This window comes from Populus euphratica, unplaced genomic scaffold (assembly GCF_000495115.2).
Source record: "Populus euphratica unplaced genomic scaffold, PopEup_1.0 scaffold2.1, whole genome shotgun sequence".
Classification (NCBI taxonomy): Eukaryota; Viridiplantae; Streptophyta; class Magnoliopsida; order Malpighiales; family Salicaceae; genus Populus; species Populus euphratica.
Window position 1 is genome coordinate 5610064 of NW_011499846.1, and position 17191 is coordinate 5627254.

The 17191-nt window shown below is 29.6% G+C and overlaps 1 protein-coding gene across 1 annotated transcript; it reads left to right on the forward strand.

Moving 5' to 3' along the window:
* The first annotated feature begins 3145 nt into the window (after positions 1-3145).
* LOC105134936 (hydroquinone glucosyltransferase-like) lies at positions 3146-5052 on the forward strand. Its single transcript, XM_011039554.1, has one exon. The coding sequence runs from the start codon at positions 3286-3288 to the stop codon at positions 4819-4821; it is 1536 nt and encodes a 511-aa protein (XP_011037856.1). The 5' UTR covers positions 3146-3285; the 3' UTR covers positions 4822-5052.
* Positions 5053-17191: the final 12139 nt, after the last annotated feature.

Sequence of the window (17191 nt, forward strand, 5' to 3'; positions counted from 1 at the left end):
TATATGTTATTATATTAACATTTTAAAAAATAATTTTAAATTGATTTTAATTTAAAAAAATTCATGATGTAAGTTGCTAGTTTAATGAGTTAAGTTGTAAAACTTGAATTGATTTAATAAATTATTATTTTAATATTATTTAAAATTGTGTAGCTCTTGAGATATATATTTAAATTTATACCATAATCTTATCTGTTTTCAAGCTTAATTTTGAACTCGATAAGTCGAATATAATATCAGGGTAACTTCATAATAATTTGAAGGCGCATGCAAAAATTACATTTCGGGAGATTTCAGTATTTACCCCTTAGCTATCAAAAAAATTTCTCGTGCCTTGATATTATATATATAGATATATATATAAAAGGTTTCCAGTACAGCTCGTGACGCCATAGCTAGAATATTTACAAATGTTGCAGAGACTAGCTAACTAGCCATGAGCTGTAAAGTAAACAGACGACGGCAATAATTCTGAGAAAAAATAGGGAAAATAAAAAATGTCAATCATCTGCAGATGAACATGTTCTCATTGAAAGTTTTAAATCTTCATAGACAAGAAAACATGTGCTCGTTTAGTTTCGTTCCCTACAACATAAAGATACAAAACTCACACATTAATTCAAGTGTCATCTTAAAGATTTTCGAGATATAAAACAGGGACGCCTGCTTTGCCTCGTATACCTTCCACGAAACTCAATATATTCTTTCCTGTTAAAAACAATATCAGGCACGGCAGATTTTTTTCAGAAATTAAAAATAAAAATAAAAATTGATATACATATAGGCTGCAAATTAATAGAAAATATTGTTGTGTTTTTTTTCACCTATAAATATATAAAGAGACACCAACATATCCATACTAGGAACAAAATTTAATATACTTCTAAAAAAATTATCTAATCATAAACATGTCATAGTTTTAAAGAGCTAGTATCAAACTTGAATATTACTAACAAAATTAGACGATGGAACAGGTAATTTTCCGTCTCTGGATATTCTCCATGTTAAACATCTTACAAGTACGAGAAGGGAAAATAATAAACATAAGGAATACTCGAAAAGTCATATTGTTTTAGTTTTATTTTTATTTTTCAGGTAAGTATAAAATAATTAGACGAATAATAAAATTGAAAAAGAAATTCTGCTCTATTGTATTTTTCTCTTAATGATCCATCGTTGAGAATAAAACTGTTGAAGATAGAAGTGGATTCTTAATCCATAAAAGAAAACGATGAAAATGGGTTCATCGGTTTTCTTTCGGTAGGCATGCACAGATCAATACAGCTAAGTAACTGCTCTCTTTCATATCGCCGTCCCAGTATATAATTCCAGATAATGAAAGAAAATAATGGGAGGCCTTGTCAGTGTCCTTCATAGCTCTGTGTAGATCATATGGTCCTGATCAATTACGCCAAATATATAATACTCGTGTAATGGACGCAGAATCGAGGTGAATTCTGGATTTACGTTTATTGTTTTATGTGCCAAATATTGATCTTCAAGTGAATATGGGGACACCGCAGAAACGTGAACTTCCATGGGTGCTTGCATTCCTTTATCGTCTTCGATTAACGGTGGCATGTTCTCTTTCTCATGTCCAAAAATTGACGTTCACAAATTAATATTTGGAGTGCGGATAGATATAAAAGATAACAAAGAGAAAAAGGATACGGTTCCTTTTATTTGGAATGGAATAATAAATGGGTCATTCTACTCTTGCAGAGTATATCAGATGGTTAGTTGAAGATTTCTTCTTCTTTCTTTACACCCTGATCAAGTTAATTTCAAAACTTATTTCCTTAAATAAAGTAGTTTCAAAGCTTGCTTTCTATATATATATATATATACACTGAGTCAAAAAAATTGAAATAAAGATGTGTATTAATATACATTATCTTATTACGTCCCACCTAACTTTTCAAATTTTAAAATTCTCTCTGTCAAATTATAGATCAATAATTTTTTTTGTGAAAAATATAGATAATTTTAAGCACACAACATAAATTTATCATGTCTAAACTCTTTTTCTTTTTTAAAAAAATGTATCTCTTATTTATTCTAACAAACTTAAAATTTTTAATTTGAATCATTATTTTTTTTTTAAATAATTGTTAACACAAGTTAAGAAAAAAATCAAAATTCATATTTTATATATGACTCAAACCTTAAAAAAATTATAAATATATTAAAATCATTTTCAAATTTTATTTTAGCATTAAAAAAAACTATTTGAATCATATTTTCATAAGTAATATTATGATATTCAAAGAAAACAAGTAAAACTTATATATAATTAAACTCAAGATTAGATCTGGTAGCTGATTAGAATTCGCATGCATCTGAGTTTAGTGTATAGCAGAGCATAAGAAGATTAGATTTGATATTTTACTAAATTCACATGTATTTAAGTTTAATAAATAACTTATTATAAAAATATTGAGTTTAATAACTTGATAAATTTACATGTATTTAAAGTTGATGCATAACTAAATCTCATAATATTGACTCATTATTGTCTTTACTTTTTTTAAATATGGATTAAGATGAAATAACAAATATAAAACTTCTTTATTCACTTAACCCAATTTCAAATCAATTGTTGAAAGCAGGTGGCCATTCATATTAGAAATTTAGGTCTTGTAGTCCTAATTGAATTAAGAATATTGGACCAGCATACCAAGAGAAAGAATTTACAATTTGGAAATGAAGTATTACCTATTATTTGGAATTATTTTTAACTGAGAATATATCTTAATTAACTCGTTTTTACTATAAATTATTTATAAAATATTATTTAAAACTAAAATTATTTCTTATGAATTATGTCAAACGAAATCTTAATATTAACCCCGGGAAAAGTAACGGGAGAAAAAGTAAAAAGATGAACAGGATCCAAGCAAGACGTGAAATGGTGGGGTATTTTCCGTAACTAAGACACCGGTTAGTTGATAACATAAGCCTTACGTCGGAACTGACATCACCACCACACGTACGTATTGGAAGTGTGTAAAACGTAGAATATCCAGCCAGAAAAATCATCCCATCTAGAGGGAGAGAAAAAGAAGAAGAAAGGATATAGGAGAGGGAGATTCCAGTCCCTATCCGCACGTTCTTTGAACCCTCGAACAAAGAAGGTAAGAGAGGAAGAAAAGCCCGGAAAAGAAAATTATACTCCAATCATTAATTCCACAGTTTACCACCATACAATACAATATTGCCTCCTAATTAATCCTCATACGTGCACAAGCACAATTATACACCCAGATAAATAAATATAAAAAATAAATGCCAACTCCTCTATATAATGACACCATCCTTTCTCTCCTCTGCTTCATACCTATAACGCACCTCCAAACCATAAACAGAAGCTTTTTCTTTCCTGCCATGGCAGAAACAGATTCACCACCCCATGTAGCAATTTTACCTAGTCCAGGGATGGGTCATCTCATCCCGCTCGTTGAGTTAGCCAAGAGACTTGTTCACCAACACAACTTGTCAGTCACCTTCATTATTCCGACAGACGGTTCTCCCTCTAAAGCTCAAAGATCAGTTCTTGGATCACTCCCTAGCACTATTCACTCATTATTTCTCCCCCCTGTAAGTTTAAGTGACCTCCCTGAAGATGCCAAGATTGAAACCTTAATTAGCCTTACCGTGGCTCGCTCCCTTCCTTCTCTACGTGATGTTCTTAGTTCTCTAGTCGCCAGTGGTACTAGAGTTGTGGCCTTGGTTGTTGATCTTTTTGGGACTGATGCATTTGATGTTGCTAGAGAATTCAAAGCCTCTCCGTACATTTTCTATCCTGCTCCAGCCATGGCTCTGTCTTTATTCTTTTATTTGCCAAAGCTTGATGAGATGGTTTCTTGTGAGTACAGTGAGATGCAAGAACCAGTTGAGATTCCCGGGTGCTTGCCGATTCATGGGGGGGAGTTGCTCGACCCAACTCGAGATCGAAAGAACGATGCATATAAATGGCTTCTTTACCATTCAAAGAGGTATAGATTGGCTGACGGGGTGATGGTAAATAGCTTCATTGACTTGGAAAGGGGGGCTCTAAAGGCTTTGCAAGAGGCAGAACCCGGTAAGCCACCCGTTTACCCGGTTGGTCCACTCGTCAATATGGATTCCAATACTAGTGGGGTTGAAGGGTCCGAGTGTTTGAGGTGGCTAGATGATCAGCCACTTGGCTCAGTGCTATTTGTTTCGTTCGGTAGTGGCGGGACCCTGTCGTTTGATCAGATAACTGAATTGGCCCTGGGTTTGGAAATGAGCGAGCAAAGATTTTTGTGGGTTGTGAGGGTTCCAAATGATAAACTAGCTAATGCCACATATTTTTCCGTGGATAATCATAAGGACCCTTTTGATTTCTTACCAAAAGGTTTTTTGGATAGGACCAAGGGGAGAGGTCTAGTGGTGCCATCATGGGCACCACAAGCACAAGTGCTGAGTCACGGGTCAACAGGTGGGTTCCTAACCCACTGTGGCTGGAATTCCACCCTTGAAAGTGTTGTGAATGGTGTACCATTAATCGTATGGCCACTCTATGCGGAGCAGAAAATGAATGCATGGATGCTAACCAAGGACGTTAAAGTAGCCTTGAGGCCTAAGGCCAGTGAAAATGGTCTTATTGGAAGAGAGGAGATTGCAAATATTGTGAGGGGTTTAATGGAAGGTGAGGAAGGGAAGAGGGTCCGCAACAGAATGAAGGACCTGAAAGACGCAGCCGCCGAGGTACTCAGCGAAGATGGATCTTCGACGAAGGCACTATCTGAGGTGGCTCGAAAGTGGAAGAACCACAAATGCACTCATGATTGTAATTAATTTGAACTACTTGTAACTTTTGATTCCGTTCCTTCACTTTTATGTGCTCTCTGCCACGTGATTGTATAATATTCATGCAGTTCTTGGTTTCTTTTTCTTCTTTTTTCCTTGGTTTGAATATTAGACGATTGATATTTAACGATTGCTTTCGTGGGAGTGTCATTTCTTTCATTAATTTGCTCATGTAACATGTTGGATTAGGTGAGATGGGTTCACCCACGATTATGTAATCAAGAACCCACTATGAGTTATAAGTCAAATATGTGGACCAAGTGAACTAAGTAATGTTGTGACATCACAGTGAAGTCATTGGCACTAGGAGGAGGATCAAATGAGGTAGGTGGCTGGATATTGGCACCTCAATAATTCCATTTTATTTGCGTTTATCATCGCAAATTGGAAAACATGATTGAAGAGGTGAAAGCATGGACAAAAAGTGGATAACCCCAGTTTAGATTGCACGGATCGAATGCTTTGATTTTTTTCGATCGCCTTGGGCCACTGATAAGGCCGAGGACATTACGATGTCGAGCTTGTCGATATAACCATCGTCCTGTGTTGCTATATTAACTAACAAAAACCTATAAACTTCAAGTGAATTGTTGTCATATATTTATATATCACATGTTTGCCTCTCAATCATAAAACCTTTTAATCATGTATTGAGAGCAATAAGGTAGGTTTTTTTTCAACATGATTAAATTGTTATTTTCATATTATTTTTGGGTATTTTAGTATTTTTACTTTTTTTTTCACAATAAAATAACTTATATATCTCTAAAAAATACTTCTTTCAATGGCTTTTTAGTCTTTTTATTCATTTAACAAAGTAAAATAAATTAATAATTCTTATACATAGATATACTAAACTATTTTTCAAGGGTTTTTTATCCTTTGATAATGAACTTTTCGAGTTAATATTAAATTAACTTAAAAGTTATAAAGTGAGCGGTACATATAAGGCAATATAATAAATGAATACTAGCTTTCATGATAATATTTAAATCATTGTGATATCCCTTTGTATTTCAAGGGTTTTTTTATCCTTTGATAATGACCTTTTCGAGTTAATATTAAATTAATTTAAAAATTATAAAGTGAGCGGTATATATAATGCAATCTAATAAATGAATACTAGGTTTCATAATAATATTTAAATCATTGTGATATCCCTTTCATGATGAGATGTTATATGTGGCCAACAACTCTCTTTGATTTGGTGATTGTGATATTTTTTTCTCCTCTTTTATTTTTATTTTTGCTTTTTAAAAAATTTAAATTAGCTCTTGAATTTGTTATTTTTTAAAATCTAATCCATGCTTTTTTATTATTGTTTGTTTTACTTTGACTAATTTATAAAATATATTTTTTAATTTTATCCCTTTTTAGTTTTTTTTTTATCTTTTAGATTTGATTTTTATTTTTTTATTATTGTTTGTTTTGCTTAAGATAATCTTTTTTAAATTGAATCCTTTTTTTTTTTTTCCGCAATGACATCCCCCTTAAGTTTTGTTTCCTATTAAATTTTATTTTTATTTTTTTCATTGCTATTTATTTTTACTTTGGTAATTTTTTAAAATCGATTTTTTATCATTCTTCAACATTAAATTGATTGAGAATTGAATTTCTTCATTAAACCAAGGTCTAGGATTTCACAAGTTACGAGTTTTAAAGATTAAAAAGTTCACCCGGGTTTGCTTGGTTTTTGTTTTTTTTTTTAAGCTCAGATTTTTTTAGTTTTATCATTCAATATTTATTCAATTAAAGATTGAGCTCTATATATATATGTTTTTGATATAATTTTCTATAAATTTTAAAAATGACTCAACTTATCTTGATTCTTTTTATTTGTTGTTTTTTATTGAATTTTTTTTCATAAATTTTTTGAATTGAATTTTTATCGATTTCACATTTCAATGTTAGATTGGTTATGAATTAATTTTATTTTTAAATTCTATCCTTCAAGGTTAGAGTTTTTTTTCATGTTGGGCTTCGTTATTTTCTTCAAATTCCTTTATATTCGTTTATCATTTTAATTAGTATAATACTAGATTTTTTTCAGTTTCATTTTAGTTTCATCAATCAGATTACTTGACTTTGGTAAGTTAGCTTGAGTTTTTCTTAGAACCGGTTCATTTTAAATTTGATATTTGTTACGTTCAGTCCTTCAACATTTAGTTGTTTTAAAATTCAGCTTCATAATTTTTTTCGGTTTGTATTCTATTATGTTATCTCATTCTCGTTATTTGAGTCGCAAATTTTGGTTGGCTTGTTCAATTTGCAAGTTTTTTTTTTTAATTTCATCATTCTACGTTTAATTTGCAAGTTAGGTTTTTCTTAGAATAATTAATTAGTATAATATTAGATTTTCTTCAATTTCCTTTCAGTTCCATCTATCAGATCATGTGAGTTTGGTAAGTTAGCTTGAGTTTTTCTTAGAATCATTCATTTTAAATTTAGTTTTTGTTATTTTCGGTCCTCTAATATTTAGTTGTTTTAAAATTCATCTCCATAATCTTTCATGGCTTGTATTGTACTAGATTATTTTATTTCCATGACTTGAGTCACGAAGTTTAGATGGATTGCTCATTTTATTATTTTTTTATTGATTTTTTTTTAATCTTACTATATTACATTTAAACAAAATTTGTTTAGAATTGGATTTTGATTGTTTATTTTTATTTTTTTTATTAGTTGATCTTGTTCTTGCAACCCAACTTGTAAATTCAGCATGTTCATCCATTCAATTCATTTTAATTTTTTCATTTAATTGGTTAGATTATTTTGGTGCCATTTTTTTTTTGCAGGTGTCTGATTATTTTGGTGCAGAGAGAATTATTCGTTGCAGGTGTCTATGATTATTTTGGTGCAGAGAGAATTATTCGTTATACCAAGAATTGTATTCCTCTTTCTCGTAAGGTACGATTTTTCTGAATTCCTTTCACCCGTATTTTTACGAGAATAAAATATAATTGTTGACATATCTATTAATTTCCTTAACAAATACATGAAAGTGAATATAATATTTGTAATATACAGTTAGATCTTGAAGCATTGAATCCATCTTATCTATAGAAATACAAGTTAATGGAGATTTTCAACATCGACACGCACTCCATTATTTATTTTAAATGATCGGTTATATATCTTGTTTTAAATTAATGGAGAATTTCAACATTGACACGCACTCCATTATTGATTTTAATTGGTTGGTTTTATATATTGCTTTGGTCTCCGCTGCTCGGGGTTTTTAATTGGAGTCGCCTTTGTATGGATGGGAATGCAAAACATGAACAAGATGTGTTACCGACTTTGGAATGGAAGTGTGGCAGACCACGAGAAACATATTTAATCCCAGAATTTATATTATGCAAAATTAATAATCTTAATACACATATTTAATTTTTTCCAACGGTCAAGTGCAATATCATCAATAAAAAGAACGTGAATTAATCCAAATTAAATCCTGTTTCTGGATTACTTCAAAAAAAAAAGACTATATTACTTACTATATTAAAGTTTACATTTTTAGATCGTATTGTCGGCTTGACATGCTAGATAAAGATTCAATTGATTGGGTTACTTTTGATTTGTTCTTATGTAAGAACAAAAATGGTTGCTGTGTCGTCAACATCTCAAAACTTCTGAAGATTCAAATGCCAGCACATCCATCGAGGGACGTCATCGTGCTTGTATGACCGTCAAGGTCGATAATGTTTTCACTGATGGAGATTACAGATCTGGCATCAACTTCTACCGGTTCTGTTTGGAACTTCTTCTTCTTCTTCTTTTCTCGAGGAAAAGGCAACAAATGGCAGGATGACATCCTATGCATTGCACCTAGACTATGTCCGTCGCTTTCAATTCGACGGGAAATCTAAAATTACAAAAAGTCAGTTCATGCGTCACAGCTACGTGGTCCGTGGTACTCTCTCGAAAATAATACGATGAGAAGAAAAGGACCTCTTCAGGCCACGTAATTTAGTTTTAAAAGGGGCAACAAATGACATAATCGTGAAAAAAACTATAATTTTTCTGGATGGTGAAAGAATATTATGATATACAATAAAGTATCGTGCGACCTCCTTTACAACTATACAAGGGAGATCAACTTCGTTTTCTTGATTTTTTTTTTTTTTTGGATATATCGCTCTCTCTTTTGTGTTCTTGTGGCTCAATTAGTTGGATTTTAAGATAAAATGCAACTTATGGTGGAGAATGGAAGGATGAGCGGGAGTCACCATCCATTAATTACTTTGAAAATTAAAAAAGGAGTCAACAAGGGAGTGCTTACGGTCCCAATGCTAAAAGTTTGACGCCGACCTGACCACTCATATCATGCCACGAGCCCATTTTAACCCCGTGAAGCCTAGTTGCTCGCTTAAGTCTATCATCATAGGCTCGTCACTATGTTGGGCCCGTATACTGAAAAAAAAAAGTTATTGAATTTTAATGGTAAAATAAAAAAAGTATCGTTGATATCAATTTAAACTACTAAAACAAGCTATTTTTGTCAAATGATATATTATGATGGGAAGAATTCATGTTAAATGTTTGTGTACCTTTAAAGTCTGGGAAAGAACAAAATGCCCTTGGGTTGATTTTTTAATTCAAATTGATTACTATTTTTTAGGTGAATTTTTGAGGTCATTGATGGTTTTATCATAATTTCTATAATGTTTTAAGTTAAAACGAGTTGTAAAAGAGATTTTAGATAAAAAAAATTTAGTCCTGATTTTCTAGCCGTCATAAATTCTAAAATTTAAACAAATCAAATGACAGTGTCTAATTTTCTTTTTTTAAAAAAATAAAAATGAAAAGGCTATAGCGGTTGACCTGACTTTCTAGGCATAGTAGCGCGTGGTTTTTACTCTTTTTTTAAAAAATTTTTAAAAAAAACTAATGATTTTTTTATGGTTTTTTTCTCTATTTTTTAAAAATCTATATTTAAATTACCACCCATTCTCTTTTTCATTTTGTTTTAAAAGCCTTTTTTAAATGATAGATTTTTTTGTAGTTATTCTTTTAAATTTGAAGAGTTTTTCCAATCCATCTATGTATTTTTTTAATCTTTTATATAGATGAATTTTATTTTTTACAATAAAAAATTATATTTTAAAATAACAGTCTTGCATAATGTTTTTTTCTTTTTAATTTATTCAATCCATTTTATTTTTATTTTTATTTGCTTGAATAAAAAAATTTATCTTAATAAATAAATTTACCAAACACATCCTATTAAATTTTCTGTCTTTTAAGATTAAATATTTTGATTTAAACATATTTCTTAATTTTTCAAGCTTTATATTTAGGTATCCTTAACGCCTTTATATTTAATTATTTGCCTGCATAGTTATTTATTTATTTAATTATATGTAGGAATTTTTTTATTTAAACTTAGATTTTTTAAAGTGTAAAAATACATTAAAAAAAACCTATATATATAATTCTTTATAAAAAATAAAAATACATTACATGTGGCAGAGCGCTTGTCACTTCACTGGTTTGTACCCTCTGCCTAAGAATAAGGGGCATTTGTGGTTTTGAGAATATTTTTTTAAAATAAGATTAAAATAATATAATTAAATAATAATAAAATAATATAATATCTACATGTTATGATTGAAAAATATAATTTTTATATCTTGTTATTATTTAGAATAACAACTTCTTTTTAAAAATATTAAATGAGAGAGAAGAGAAGGAAAAAATATTCCTTAAAGATACATTGAAACATTGAAATTTTGATTACAGTGTTATTAGCACCATCATAAATATTTTAACAAGATAAATTTTATGATATTAAAAAAATAACCAGTGACGACTTTTATATTTGAATTGCAAGTATGGCCACTCAGGTTATCTTTAGTAATTTTTTTAGATTTTATTAGTTTTATCTTCTTAAAATCTTTCCCATGGTACTTATGATATTATAATTATAATTTTGATATAACTCCTTTATTTATTTTTTGTTCAATTCACGTTTTCAATCCCTACATCTATAAACTCAGTTATCTTGTTAAAATGAATTTAAATTTTAATTATCTGTGATAATTTTAAAAAATCAAGAATAAGTTATAAAATTCAAATTTAACTTTAGAAGTTGTTGTTATCAGGTTTAAGCTGTCCACTGCGGGCGTCTATGGCCAGTAGAAGTTGATGTGCAAAGAGATATTTTTGATTGAGAATATGCCAATTTAGAATAGTATCTATATAAATATATTAAAAGAGTTGCATTTATAAGCTCATCATTCATCATGCGAGCATCAACCTCTCATTATTGCACAGCCGCAGCACCATTTTATTAAAAAGAATGGGTTCTAGAGGGGCACGACTCTTGGCGCTATAAAATATAATTTATACTTTTTTATAAGCTCATCATTCATCATGTGATCATCAGCCTCTAAATTTATGAATAAAAATAATTTATTCATAAATTTGGAGAGTTGCGTATCTTCAATAGAATGTAGAGGAAGTTCTGAATTATACCTTTTTAAGAGAGACACGACCCTTGGCGCCGTAAAAAATGAGTTGTGCCACACATGATCATAATACAAAACTCTAACAAATACACGTCATGTTAAAGTGATATTTTTAATTTTTTTATATTAATATATTAAAATGATTTAAAAATTCTAAAAAAATCAACTTAAAATATTTTTTATTTTTTCAAAAACTATTTAAAAAAATGCTATAATAAAACATGGAGTGTATAATTGGGGAGGATGATTTAAAGGAAAAAAGAAAAATAGCCTAGATGTGAGCAGAGATGGACTATCAGGGCAAAGAAATATTAAAGAGAAGCATGATTGCAGTGACATATATATATAAAATTAATTAATCAATTAATTTTTACAAGACTCAATCCAATCCAATCCAATCCAATTGTTTCCCTGACTAGACTTCTATTTAATAATCATTAAATTTAACTTTCTCGATTCTGTATTTTATACCGTGGCTCCGAGACTTGGGCGGTGAACAGGGTGTTTGTCACAGCGTTGAAATACGGTTTTGTAATTTATTATTATTATTTTATTTAGCTTATATCAATGGTGTATTTTATAAACTAAAAAAGTATTATTTTAATTAAATAAAAAATATTTTAAAATGCAATTGTTATCACATTAAAAAATACTAGCAAATGTGTCATGCGAGTCTTTAGCAACATTGGATTGAAAAAATAACTTGCTGATGATGCCACCAAACAAATTAGTTGTTTCTGAAATTTTCTACTGCACGAGCATGAATTCTATTATCAACAACCATGAAGATATAGAAAGGATCCATCACTTCATATCTACTGGTTCTCGAGTGTTTTTGGTAAGTTAACATATTTAAAAAATTATTTTATAAAATAATACAGTTGAAAGGGTTGCAATTAATATATGTGACATGCGAGAGTTGTAAATATCATTTGCTATTTCATTTTTTGAATATACCATCCGCGATGTGTGAGTTGCTGATGCTAATTGCAACTTGCTTTTCGCGGATGGTATTCTCAACCCTTCTGACATCAGCATCACGGGGGAGGCTGTTCTACCTTCAACTCTCTCTTCAAGAACCAACAATTCACACAATTATAAATAATCAATTTTCTAGAATTAAAATACAATTCACCTAACCAGCATATAACATATTCAATTATAAATAAAAAAATTAGATCAACTATTAACACAACATAATATTTTATAAAAAATTAATCTAAATATATATTTATTCATAATTTTCATAATATATAATAATATTTAACCATGTCTAATAATCTTCTTTGCTAGTAAAAAAACCCAGAGTTCATGTGGATGAGTCCAGAGCACTCGTGTATGAGTCTAGAACATCACCTCAATTCATCCAGCTCGAGAACAAGTTTGCAATAACCATGTAGGTGTTAAGAGGACAAAGAACATAACAATTTTTAGATGAATCAAGGTCGCTCATAAACGGGTTTGGGATGCTTGTGGACGGACAACACTCTCACAATAAGCAATCTTATCTCTAATTAATCAAGATATTAAATTTCCCGGCCTTTTAAAATTGACCACAACATAAATTAAGTTTAGTGTTGATCACAACATGTCCCATTTTATTTAACACCACACAGATAATGTTGTTACTTTACGAGTTTCTCATACCTATAAATTAATTTATATATATATACATTAAAAGTTAATCATTAGTCATCATTTGTAATAAAATTAATTTAATATTTAATATATGCAAAACAACATTGCATATTAATCGATTTTATCTTAGATATTAAGGATAAAATACATCAAGTTTCATGATTATTTAAAAAACATGACTATATTAGTGTAATAAAATTATATATAATAAAAAATATCATATTATATTATGTAAGTATCTATATCAATTGTCATATGCCACTTCTCAAAAACATGATCTCCTATGGCATCCAAGAAATCAATGCAATATACATGAACTACCAACCAATTTCTCTGCTTATACCCTAGCGTTTAATGTTGTGCAGTTATTCTATGGTATCAACATAATTTTTTTTACCGTGTTAAAATAAAAAAACTCACTGGTTTTGAAACAAAGAAGGATGCAGGATTACCTGCTATGCCAGGAGTCATCATAATGCGGGTAGCATTCAGTTTGAAGTACCTGGGAATCGTGGAACCTTTTTTGACACCTCGAGAACCTTATAGTAAATAAATAAAAACAATATCTCAGACCAAAAGCTCAAAAGACATTAAGAAAAGAAAAGAAAGAAAAAGAAACCACTGTTTCAGCGAGGAATGTAAATGTGAGAAGGGCTAAGGGAAATCTCTAATGCTTTTAGCTGTTTTTGTTTTTTTAATCAATCTTGATAAACCCAGTAATCCAGACCCTACAATTCTACTTTTAAAGGTGTTTCCCTGTGTTTTAGGCAGAGAAACATCGACCTTCACCTTTTCGTTTCTTTTATTAAGGCATTGGAAACGGGAAAGCTGGCGTGTTTTTTTTTTTTTTCTTTTTCCCCTTGGTCTGGTTCCTTTTACCTTTTATTTTTTTATATTCTAATACTCATTCGAGGCTTGTAAAACAGCAAATAGCAAGCTGATTCAATGCATTGCTAGATTTTCTGGTCTTCGTTGCGGATTGTATTAAGATTTTTTTGAATGTAAAACATTATTATGCTATAAAGAATTTTTAGCATTATTGTCAAATTTAATTTAATTTAAGTTAATGAGTTAACTTTAAAATTTTTCATTTAATTCTTTATTCAACTCAAATTTAAAATTAATCTGTATAAAAATTATTTAAATGTCATCCAACCAATTTAATAAATCTAGATACAACATAGATAGTTAATAAAATATTATTTAACTTTTTAAAAAAATATTATTTTAAAAAAATATTAAAACTATAACATATTAAATGTATATAGGCTTTATAATTTAATTTGTCAATTTCACTGTCAAGATCATGAAAAGTCACTGAGTTTTATTATAATTTTATTTTTTAATTATTTCTTATTTAATAATATAATAATCAAAACATATATTTATAAAATTAAAAGTAAACATATACTTATAAATGATTAAAATTACAAGTAATATACTATGTTTATTTAAGATTATGATAATTTTTTTTAAAATCAAAATAATTGACGAATAATTTAACATAAGATTATACCAATTTTTTTAATATTTCCATCAACTATTTTGTTTTTTTTCCCCTACAAAATTAAAGACTTCATTGGCATTTTGACAAAGCGAAAAACGGGCTTCCAATGAGTTCCGTTCCAGAATGGAGTTCATTCAATTCCCCTTTTTGTGCGTTTTAAACTGTGTTGGAATGTATTTTAAAAATACATATAACTTAAAAAATATTAAATTAGTATATTTTTTTAATAACCATGATGTATTGATGTTAAAAATAAAAAATAAATAAAAATTATTTTAATATATTTTTAAATAAAAAACACATTAAACAAACAAGATACATCTCAATACCACTCTCAGCCTCTTTCAACAGTTCATATATATAAATATAGATATGAACTGTTATTTACAGAGGTTGTCCTCGCAAAGCAAGACTGTCGTTGGTTGAGATCGTTGGGTGGCAAGTTAAACTTGAAGAGTTTGCTGGTCTTTTCACTCTCGTCGATGGAAGAATGAAAAGTTCCAGCACCTTTTATAAAAGCGAAGGCCAACTAATCCCTCAATGATTCCTGACATGGCCGTCAAAGCGAAAATAATTGAGGAAGAGTTACAAAGCAAAACATCATTTCATCTGGATGATATTTATCCACCACCTTTTCATATCTCCCCCCCTTTTCTTTTACCAAATAAATATTGTGGGCGTGGTGTCAGGTGTCTCCTACAAAATTCCAAACGGTAATCATGACTACCTACTGCTCTCCAACCACACACACAAAAAAAAAAAAAAAAAAAAGCTATAAAAAGTCCTAAAATCATTGTCTTTCCACTCCGAGTTTGAACTTTCTTGCTGGCTTCAATTCTCCATGCCCTCCAATTCCCATCCAAGATCCTGAACATTTTCAGAGCTTTAAAGTTTTAACCTCCCAAGCTGCATTTTACTTTCAGCTGGTATGATTTTAGAAGGGAAAAAAAAAAAAAACTCATCGAGATTTTTAAGGATAATCTGTGACACCTGTCCTTGTATCTTCATAATCCAAGTGTTATTAATAATTGCAATTCAATGATCTATGCGCATATTAGCTTCATATATATTAGTTTGTGGACTCCCGCTGAGTACGCTGCAATGCTGCATGCAAACCTCTTTTTTAATTATTTTTTTTTATAAATTTTATTTTTTTATCAATATATCTTTTATTTATATTAACTATTATAATATTTTAAACTAAAAACATTATTTATATTTAAAATAAAATATAATTGTTAAAGCAAATTAATAATAAATATCAAAATAGTATGTATATATTTTATGTAATTAAGAACTAAAACAGATAATTAATGTGATAAAATCATGTTTCAAATCTATTTAAATATTTTAATAATAAATAATCAATTTCAATTGAATTTTCATTTATTATTGATATTATTATTTTCATATTAAATACACAATAATTAAATTTGTTTTAATCAAGATTGCAATAAAAATTAAAAATAACATTTAAGAACCATGTCAGGATTAAAACTTAAGTGAATCTAGTAAATTTTTTCAATAATAAAAAAAACTAATAAAAAAAAGCTAAAAAAGAAGGAAAATGCTAGGAAAGTGCCAGTCCTGACACCTAACTTTGTTTTACTCCTTTTTATATTAAAGGGGTGTATGCCGTGTTATTTTTCTTTATTTCTTCTTAAAAAGAGTTATTTGTCACGATTTACAACTTAAAAAATAGGTGTGCTCACGAGCACTTGAGCCTGCACCATCTGGATTCTTGCACGAGCTAGCCAACTAAGTTATGATTTAAATTTGTTATAAAATAATTAAAAACCATATATTATGTTGCTTTGTTGTTCATTTGAACAATAAAACATCATAAAAAATCCCAATTTTTTTTAGTGTTGGAGGTTGATATAACTAGAAGCTTGAAATTATCCAGGATCCAATCCAGTTACCTTCTCTCAAGTGCTTCCTTTCTTGGTACCTCTTCCTTCCTTCCTTTCTCTCTTTCTTTCTTTTTTTCATATTTTCTTACATATATATGTATATATAATTGTATAAAAACTAAAAAGGAAGGTGAAAACACTAGTTATTGGACTCTTTGCACTTTGAAGAGAAACAATGTCTTCACCTTCTGGCTATTTGAAAAAAATAAACGATAGGCTAATGATAGACGTAGAATTGGCTTTTCAATGTGATTATTTTTGTATTTTTAAATTGATTGAGGACATAATAAATATTTTATGTTCGGATAGCACAATAAATTTATTTCACTACCCTTAAAGGAAATAAAATATTAAGTTGCCCGTTGAGGGTTGCTTTTGTGTTTTCATATTAAATATGAAGAATTTAATATCCTATTTATGCCAAAAACAAAAATAAAAATTAACTAACAGTGGGGGCCTTTTTGTATTTTCCATTTTTATATGAACAGTAAAAGACCTGGCAACCCTTAAAGTTTAAATTTGTAATTTCCAGGCCCGCTGCTGGTAGAGCTTGGAAGATTAAAATTCTGGTTCCAGGCTTCTACAGAGCCTGTGAGGTGGATCATCTAATGATTGGGCTCTTATTATGTATCGAAGTCCATTGGGCTTTTGGAAATGTAAGTCCTTGCTATGAGAACACTGTAATCAGATTTTAAGCTTGGGCCTTCAGATCTTGTTCCCCATCCCATGTCATTGACAAATGAGAGCATATGTACAGCCTGTCATTGGTGGACTCTTAAATGGAGTGGTTCCAGGTCAGTGTAAATTTGAGAGAGATCATTCGGAAAGAT